The 10,246-nt window shown below is 39.0% G+C and overlaps 1 protein-coding gene across 1 annotated transcript; it reads left to right on the top strand.

Moving 5' to 3' along the window:
- The first annotated feature begins 508 nt into the window (after positions 1 to 508).
- On the top strand, positions 509 to 7,794 carry tfa (transferrin-a). The gene is made up of 17 exons (XM_040021740.1): positions 509 to 640; positions 731 to 870; positions 1,565 to 1,667; positions 1,800 to 1,991; positions 2,805 to 2,934; positions 3,031 to 3,086; positions 3,459 to 3,631; positions 3,738 to 3,891; positions 3,979 to 4,142; positions 4,234 to 4,330; positions 4,428 to 4,448; positions 5,042 to 5,206; positions 5,423 to 5,573; positions 5,898 to 5,965; positions 6,051 to 6,232; positions 7,142 to 7,334; positions 7,458 to 7,794. Exons 1-17 carry the CDS (start codon positions 601 to 603, stop codon positions 7,499 to 7,501), a joined length of 2,073 nt encoding a protein of 690 aa, XP_039877674.1. The 5' UTR covers positions 509 to 600; the 3' UTR covers positions 7,502 to 7,794.
- The last annotated feature ends 2,452 nt before the right edge of the window (positions 7,795 to 10,246 follow it).

Here is a 10,246-nt window from a genome sequence, read left to right as displayed (position 1 = left end):
TCTTTCTTTCTTTTTTAAGTTAACTTCAGCATGACTGTGAAGATATTCCATTGCAGGGCTTTTTACATGTGGAGTATTTTTACATTGTGCCATATATACTTTTATTCAGACACCAAAATCCTTTTCACGTGGCTGGTTAGTCCTGAGACCAGAATGCTTTACTGCAGTAAAAACTCCAGGGGTTTTTGTTATTGTTTTGTTTTTTTACTCTTAAATGTAGTTTAAACTCTGTGCTGCAGAATGTTTTGTCCTCTGACCAAACCTTTAACCCACCTGAAAACAAAGATTTTTGGTCCTGCACGTGTATCCTAAATATGCTCATCTCTAAATATTTCTGATTTCAAATTGTGCAAACAAACTGTTTCAGATGACTAAATGTTATTTCGTATTATGTGGCAATTTCAGATTGTCCATGAAACCTAATCTCTGTCTTTTGCACACTAAAGTACACACGCGCGCCCCCACACGCGCACACATTAGGAAACCTGAGCAAACTCTGGCATTTTTATCTTTTGTCCCGGTCCACTCAGGTTTGCTATAAAAGCCCGAGCAGCCTCCCAGTCTCTCTGCTCTGCTGATCCGGAGACCCCACCGCCCAACATGAAGCCCCTCCTCCTAGTGGCGCTGCTCGGACTGCTCGGTAAAAGCTTTTCAGCCCCGCACTACTATATTTAATCACACACATGACATCACATTTTCAATCCAAACTGACATCCATGTGTTTTAACAGCCAGATCCGAGCCTCAGAAGGTGAAATGGTGCGTCAAGTCGGACCAAGAATTGCGTAAATGTTTAGATCTCGTCGCTGCGGCTCCTGCGTTCTCCTGTGTGAAAAAAGAAAACACCCTCGAGTGCATTATTGCCATTAAGGTGAGCGCTTTTTACATCCAGAGCACCAAATTAACCACAAATACTCAATAATAGACTTTGACCAGGGCAGTTGTTATAAACGCAATGTAACTGAAGTGCTTCACAGTGCTCGGCTTATTCTGAAATGTTACTTTAAATAAAAATAAGTGAATGTAATGACTTCATTTTATTGTTTTTTTTTTCTTCACTTTCTTCGAGTAGGTTCATACTCGAACTACTACTAAAACATATCTAAAGTAAAGATAAACTAACTGTATCTGCTGTGGAGTGTTCTAGAAAAATGGGGTAGAGTTAAAAAATTAAAAAATAAAATCCGAACCAAATGCTTTGACTTTAACTATTTCAATTGCATCTAAATATTCAATTTCATTTGGTTACATAAATACAATTTAAATGTTACATTTAATGGAAGCTTGTCAAATAAAATTTATTTGATTGGCATGGATTCAGTTTATACCAAGCACATTTTCCTTGATGATTATTTAGCTCATTAAATAAACATTTGATTTTATATATTTCAGCTTTACTCACTTTACTCAAAATGATTGCATCATGTTTGCTGAGGATGAATAACTCCCCCCCCCCTTTTAAGTATTTAATGTGGGGGGAAAACTACCAATGCCTTCAACTTATCCAGTGAAATTCTATGTAAAAATGACTTGACCTCAGTCATACAACAAATACTCTCCGGCAGGCTGGTGAAGCAGATGCCATTACTGTGGATGGTGGGGACATTTACACTGCTGGCTTGAACAACTATGACCTCCATCCCATCATTGCTGAGGACTATGGCGCCGGTATGTCTAGTCATCAGCTGTCATTAGTAGCCTAATGAAATAAGCTCAAGCAAGAACATGTTTAGCGTTTTATTTGAATGTGATTTAGCTGTTTCAATAATATTATATCCATTTTTTTTTTCATTCATTCAGGTACGGACACCTGCTACTATGCTGTTGCTGTGGCAAAGAAGAACACTGGATTTGGCTTCAGAGATCTCAGGGGGAAGAAATCATGCCACACTGGTTTGGGGAAATCTGCAGGCTGGAACATTCCCATAGGATCTCTGGTGACCATGAATGTTATTGAGTGGGGTGGCATTGAAGACAAACCTCTGGAGGAGGGTAAAGGACTTTTTGTTTCTGGTTAGCTAATAACATTTGACAGTTTTAGTGCATGTATGGTCAAAGGACAATAAGATCAGACCTTTTAATGAGAAACTGGACACCTGAGAAACTATTAAACACACTTATTTGCTTTACTGACAAGAATTTATTGACGGGATCAAAACTACAGGAAAAGTAGAAACAGACAGGGGCTACCTAGCTTCTTTTTTTTTTTATTAGTCCTTTATTTAACCAGGTGAAAAAATCTCATTGAGATTAAAAATCTCATTTCCAAGAGAGACCCGGCTTCTGCCCAGGGATTATAAAATCCTGTGCCTGTCAGCACTTCTTATCACTTATAACACTTCCTTTTGTTAAATATAATTTACTGAAGTTCAAAAACTAGTCTGTTTAGACTAGTTAGGCCTGTTAGACAGTTGAACAAATCAATATCCATCCATCTTCTTCTTAACCAATTCCAGATCACAGGGGATGGAGCCTGGCTCTCAGGGTGAGAGGCGCGAAAGGTTGCCAGTCTGTTAGGGGCCAAGAAAAGACAGGAAAACCACCCACACTCACATTCGTACATATGGTCAGTTTAGAATTGACAATTAACCTAACATGAAAGAAACTGGTGTATGCAGTATCCCATGCAAGGGGATGCAAACTCTGCACACACAGTATAATATGAAACTTCTAAATGATAAAAATGCATATGGGAACTTTCATATTTGTCTTTAAAGGGAGACAGTGGTGACACTCTGGCTTTATTGTCAGTGTTTTGATTTTCTTTTCTAAATTATGACCCTGGCCTTGTTTTTTGTTATGCAGCTGTGAGCACCTTCTTCCATGCCAGCTGTGCCCCTGGGGCAGCAAGAGGCAGCAAGCTGTGTGAACTGTGCAAGGGAGACTGCTCCAGGTCCCAGAGGGAGCCTTACTATGACTACAATGGAGCCTTTCAGTCAGTGTCCACTTTTTAATGCTTCTCATTAGTGAACATAAACGTCTACACATTTAGCCAAACCTTTTATCTGTCATAATATGACTTTTGTGACAGGTGTTTGGTGGAGGGAGCTGGAGATGTGGCTTTTGTGAAGCATCTCACTGTGCCAGGTCAGTATCACAACAACCTTTATCCATTCTAACATGTAAAGAAGCACTGAATCATAGCATTGTCAGGTTTTATTTATCAAAGAAAAAAAAAAAGCTTTACCAAGATTAAAAGTTTCATTTTGAAAAGCGACAGGGACAAGAGGGGACCTGATGAACATGCATGACATACAAATACAACTGTTGCACACTGCACAAGTCAAGGACAAGTCGAGCAGAATTTCAAAGCAAATTTCAGAGCAATCACATTGACCAAGAATGTCATTTTCTCCATTGATTAAAATCGTCTTAAACGCCCTGAAACTTCTACAAAATATGGGAAAGGATAACTGTGAAAAACACTGATGTAAAACCTGTGTCATATCACACTTCCAGAATCGGATAAGCCATCGTACGAGCTGCTGTGCAAGGACAACACCAGAGCACCTATTGACAACTATAAAGCCTGCTCCCTAGCCAGAGTGCCAGCTCACGCTGTTGTTACTCGCAAGGATCCACAGCTGGCCGACTTGATCTGGCAGAGCCTTGACCGAGTTCAGACTGACCACGTAGGAAGTACACTGAATAACATCTAATTTCAGCGTATTCTGATTCCTTGTGTTTCAGCAGCCTCATTGCTTTCCTAATGAATCATCTCACTTGCTGCCTTTTCAGAGCTTTAACCTCTTCTCATCTGAAGCCTACGCACCCGCCAAGAACCTGATGTTCAAAGATTCAACAGTGAGGCTCTTGAGGGTGCCCCCAAACACAGACTCCTTCCTGTATCTGGGTGCTAACTACATGAGCATCGTCCATTCCCTTAAAAAAGGTAAAGAACACAAGCAAGACAGGCAGAAACGCAATTGTTAGTCATGTGTCGGTCTGGCTTATGTCTAAGTCTTTCTTCCCTCTCTAGAGCAGGCATCAGACGATGCATCCCCTGCCATCAGATGGTGTGCTGTGGGCCATGCTGAGACCGCAAAGTGTGACACGTGGAGCATCAGCAGTGTGTCTGGGGACACCACCTCCATTGAATGCCAGAGCGCCCCTACAGTTGAAGAGTGCCTGAAGAAGATTATGGTAAACTCTGGAGGAAATATCGAAATCTGTTAATTTATTATTTTTTGTCTCCACTCTGTGACATTCATCTCTGTTTTGAATCGCCCCGCAGCGTAAAGAGGCCGACGCAGTGGCCGTGGATGGAGGTCAGGTGTTTACGGCTGGAAAGTGTGGCCTGGTTCCTGTCATGGTGGAGCAGTATGTGCAAGGTAGATAACAAGAAGAAGAAATAACACACACACACAATCCTGTGTCTTATTTCACCTTTTTATGAGTAATATTTGTTCATTTTGTCTCCTCTCACAGAGTTGTGCAGCCGCTCTGATGGTAGTAAACTTTCATCTTTTTCCTCTTCTTTTTATGATATGGACAAATTATTTAAAAAGTCTCGAGAAGTGCATTATTTTAATTGTAACACAACTTCAATGACCTGTTGTGCTGATGACCAGATTTGTATTTTTATCCTTGGACTCTACCACTCCACTACTACAACTATAATTTAACTAGCTTTATATGAACAACCAGTTCAAGGAATCCTTATTTATTAGTTTATCCTCTGAAACTTTTGAAGCTTTGAACAACAGGTGGATGGAGCTTGTCTTCATTATATATTAAGGATATAATCTCTTTATGGCATTACAAATAACCAAGATTAAAAAAACAATACTAAATAAATCCCCAAATTGAGCATTTACATAAATCTGGAGACCTAGCATTTAGCTCAAAGGTATTGCTTGTACATTGTTTAAAATTTTAGTGGCTCCGGTTTTGTAAGTGTCCACCATTATAATGAAAGATGACCTTTAAAAAGTGGATTAATTTCAAATTAATCAGTGACAAACAGAGTAGATTTATATGAATGTCTCTCTCCAGTTGAATCATCTGAAATGTCTACCTCTACTTCCCGTATCCACTCTCAGTCACATCCTCCTCATACTATGCTGTTGCTGTGGTAAAGAAGGGTTCAGGGGTGACCTGGGACACTCTGAAGGGCAAGAAGTCTTGCCACACAGGAATCGGCAGAACTGCTGGCTGGAACATCCCCATGGGTCAAATCTACAAAACAGAACATGACTGTGACTTCAGTGAGTGACTGCAAGCTTCTCCTTCTTTTACCAACAGAAAGAAATTTAAAGCCACCCACAGAAATCATACAACTCCCCTTTTTCTAAAAAAAAATTTGTTTAGATGACTCACGTGATGAATCTGTATTTAAACAAAAGCCACAATCTTCCATTAACCTTGACAAAAGAGAGGTTTGCTGATTGTGGAACTCTTTCTGCATCTCTTCTTCTCATCAGCCAAGTTCTTCAGTAGTGGCTGTGCCCCCGGAGCAGAGCCCAACTCTCCGTTCTGTTCTCTGTGCGTCGGCAGCGGTAAAGCTGTGGGAGACCAGGCCAAATGCAAAGCCAGCGCTGATGAGAAGTACTACGGTTATGCTGGAGCCTTTAGGTACAGCAAGAAACAGAATGGCATCGCATACAAGTTTGTGTATAAGGAGAAAGTTAGCAAAGAGACGGGAAGCAGAGGAAAACAATCTTGCTCAATCTTGCCAGCTACTGTTGTTTTTTTTTTTCTTATATATTTCTTTTGTAAACAGCCAAGAATGTGTCAAGAGCTGAAGCATGTTTTCCTCCTAAAACCAGAACTTTTTAATCGTTTTTAAAATTTTTGTGAACTTTAGCAGTGATAAGGTGTAATTTTTAATTGGTTAGCCATTTACCCCCAACTTCACTCTTTGTCTCCGAAGTCATGATGTATGGCATATCATTACAGGTGTCTGGTTGAGGGTGGTGGTGATGTTGCCTTCATTAAACACACAATTGTGACAGAAAACAGCGATGGTAAGAGGACTGCACTGATCTGCACTACCTGCTCCGATGACATTACAACAGCTTCTAAACTTTATTCCACCTCTCTTTATCGAAGGTAACGGTCCAGACTGGGCTCGTAATCTGAGATCTTCTGATTACCAGCTCATCTGCCCTGGGAAAGGACCAGTGGAGATCAGTGAATATGCCACTTGTAACTTGGCTCAGGTGCCTGCACACGCTGTGGTGACGCGCCCAGAAAGCCACAGTAAGGTGGTCCGCATCCTTCAGGAACAGCAGGTTTGTGATAAAGTCTAAGATAGCTACTTGAAATGAAATAAGAGCTTAAAATAAAATTGTTGTTGTTTCAAAGCACTGAATTCCCAGTGCAAAAATCTGACATCAAGGTTCAACTTCTCTAGCCGACACAGATGCTGAGTCTGAAATAGAGAAGCATCCTTTCATTACAGAAGCTGCATACAGTTTGTTTGGCATTCTGTTTTGAGCACAACAATGAATTTTTAACCGATTTTTCCAAATAGTTGCCAATTAACTCTGACAACATTAACATTGTCCCTTTGTAGGGGCTACATCTAAGACTCTACATGCCTCAGTTAACAAGTTAAAGCTTATGACAGCAGAATTAGAAAAATACTGAGCAAATGTGGCTTGTTTGGAAAGATAAAGCCGCTTCTCTCTACAGAGAACATAGCAGGACAGCTTATATTTGCAGAGTTGCATCTGAACAAACCAAGAGACTTCTGGAACAATGTTCTCTGGGCGGACGAGACCAAAGTGGAAACGTCTGGCCTTAATGTACAGGACCACGTTTGTTGAAAATCAAACATATTCGCACAAACACCTAGTAGAAACTGGTGGTGGAGGGGTGTTGATTTGGGCTTCTTTCACAGCAACGTGGCACAAACACTTCAAGTTACTGCTCCCAAAGTTGATTCTACTTGCTACTGAATCATGGAGTGTACTTAGTTTGTCACAACTGCATAGAGTCCTGTGAAAACTTTCTTTTTGATATGACTGTACTTGCACTTGATCTCAAGTGGGGGGGACCTTGGCATTTCAAAAACCAATAGTTACAAAAGTTATGATGACTTCTGTTTTTCCACATTCTGCCGGTTTCAATGAGTAAAGTAACCAGTGTAATAGAAATCTAAACTAAATAACTGCTTCAAACCTAAATTGTGTTCTTAGGCCAGATTTGGAAACACCGGAACCGATCCTTCATTCAGAATGTTCCACTCAGAAAATGGAAAGAACCTCCTCTTCAAGGACTCCACTAAGTGTCTCCAGGAGGTACCACTGGGAACAACCTATGAGCAGTTTTTGGGAAATCCTTACATGGACGCCATGAAGGCACTGAGACATTGCAGCGAAACTACTCCAGGTTTGTACTACTGCAGAAATTACTTAGCATTTAAATGTTACTTTTGTACCATCTTGTACCAGATAAAATAACATTCATACTCGACATTCTCCAATTGTTTTTGTTTGCCTCTCTTCCCAACAGATCTGGAAAAGTCTTGCACATTCCATACCTGCCAGCAAGGCTAATGGAGATGTACAACACAGTGATTCAGCCATCTTACCCACTTACTTCCTGCACTTACCCAAACATAGTGTTTCTCCTGTCTCCTCTTCTGATCTTACTATAGACTTGTTTTTAGAAGCACAATTGACACTAAATATCATCAGTCCTGCCAATCAAAAATATGTGAAACGATCATCTTCACATGTAGCTATTTTTATGCTGCTGAAACGGCATGTTACACTGCATTTGTCACTAGATCAACTATGTTTTGTTAACACATGACTGACTTTTCTCAAATAAAGACATTTCAATGCTCTTTCACGGTGAAAGCACAATTTCTGACAACGCTGATGGTGTTTTATCTGATCTTCTCCCTTAATGATTGTTACCAAAAGAACAAAAAAGAAAAGACAATATTATCACATTTACTGCAAGTACCAAAAACACTGAGTCACTGGCTCGAGTGCAGGTTTAAAGAGCTGCTGTCTGAAGGTGCATTCAATAATAATGAAACATTAGGTGAAAAAACATGTAGCAGAATGACTGTCAGTACCGGTAATGTACATTATACAATTATAATACAATGAGTATAACTGTAGACTACATTTTTATTAAAATGTGATTTCACTAGCTACCTTCAAATTGTTACCAGTCTATATTTAAGCACATGGATGCACAGTTTCTAACCGTGGTAGTCAGCTGAGCTGCATTTCCACAGGCTTCGCAGGCAAATGAATAAATAAACATAATTTGAGGAAAATCTGTTTGAGTGAATCGCACAGACAATGTGGCACCATCTGCTTTTTGGATACTTTGAAGACTTTTGGATAATTTACATTCAAATCAAAATCCTGTGGCATGAACAATGTGAAGCTGTTCCATCATAGAGACTTCACAGCAGGTTGGCATGTTCTGGAAACCCCTGTTAACACTTGGCTGGTGAACAAACACATGGTTGGATTAACCTAAACATGGGAAAAGGAGCTTTGGAATATGACTCCTATTTGACACAACTTAGTTCTATTCAGATATGCAGTATATTTAGGAATATTCACCCTGTACTGTACATGACAAAAAAAAGAAAAACTACATCAGTTAATGCTAGAGCTGATTTTTTTTTCATGAATCTGCTGAATACTTTTATACTTTTTATATATATTGTCAGAAAATAGTGAAACATCCAAGTTTCAGTCCAAAGTGGTATTTTTATATCTATACAGCACTGAGCAAAAGTCTTGAGCCATTCCTTATTTCTTTATATTTCTTTTCATATATCTTTTCATTGAAAAACTAGACCAAACATATAGTTTGTTGCCATTTGTTTGGGTGAATCCACAAAAAAGGCTAATGGCAACACTGTACGATGGGCATAAAATAAATAGTATTCTTGGCGCAACATGAAAGTTTGGCATATCTTAGTGCGGTGTGCTGTGTATCCTTAAAGAAAATCTGTGGACACTGGACAAGTGGAGGACAGAAGAATGAGTAGCAGGTCTGAAAAAAAGTATAAACAACAAATGAAAAGTTTTTGAAAGTCATCTTCTGAAGAAATCTGAAAATATTCCAGAAAAGACCTGACACAGGACCCGACAGACACACCTGGCCCTCAGTTGATCCCTCTGCTGTTCACTGAAACCTCATTAGAAATGGTCTCGCTGGAGGGCTGTCTGAAACCATGCTCAAGAAATGGAAGCAATAAGAAAAGGCTGAGGTATGCAAAACTGCACAAGAACAGGTATTACAATAAAAACACAACAATGACAACAAATATTTTACCACATTAACAAATACTAAAACTAACAATTTTTATTTTATTTTAGTTAGCTGTCCAAATTGACAAGTTAATTTTTTTCAAGGTCTAGTTTTTATTTTTAGCTGTGTTAACTAAAACGAAAACAATCTTCCCCCATACAATATCGGTTTTTAGTTTCGTTTGAGTTAACTATAATAACCTTTCCAACAGGTCAGCAATGAATCCAAATATCAATTTTTCGTCAAATCATTGTGAGTGTGCACAGAGGTCAGAAGAGAGGTACAACAGTGAGTGTACACTGCCATCAGTAAAACACAGTGGAGGCTGTGTCATGCTTTGGGCTGCATTTCAGCCAGTGGTGAAGGGACTGATCCATTGATCTACCATGCAATACCACCTGGAAAGCATTCCATTGGCATCGGCTTCATTTTCAAGCAGGACAGTGATTCTAGAGACAATGGGAATGGTATATACTCTATTTTCATGAATGCTTGCACATATTTCATACATATATCTATATGTAATATATATATATATATATATCTCTCTCTCTCTCTCTCTCTATATATATATATCTCTCTCTCTCTCTCTCTCTATATATATATATATATATATATATATATATATATATATATATATAGATAGATAGATAGATAGATAGATAGATAGATAGATAGATGAGAAATGGCTTGAGACTTTTGCTCAGTACTGTACTATATTCCCTTACTACTGCTTTGTTAAACAACTCAAAATTAATATCAGATACATTAGTAATTATTTCATGGTATTAAACAGATTAACATTAAATAAATAGAAATGATCAGATTCCCAACCAAACATGATGCAGTAAAATAAAGTTAAGCTACCTTCATTATCTTCTGCAACAAGAGGCTAATCACAGTCTACTCAGCAACATCATGTCCCAGCTGTGATGGAAATGTAAGTACTCAAATGCGCTTTTTTAAAACACTGTAAAAGAGTTAAAGATATCAGCTTAGTGTTGTTCCAGATAATG

The sequence above is a fragment of the Simochromis diagramma genome, unplaced genomic scaffold (assembly GCF_900408965.1).
Source record: "Simochromis diagramma unplaced genomic scaffold, fSimDia1.1 OVJJ01000205.1, whole genome shotgun sequence".
NCBI lineage: Eukaryota > Metazoa > Chordata > Actinopteri > Cichliformes > Cichlidae > Simochromis > Simochromis diagramma.
The sequence above is the reverse complement of the archived record's forward strand: the minus strand, read 5'-3'. Positions and strand labels throughout refer to the sequence as shown.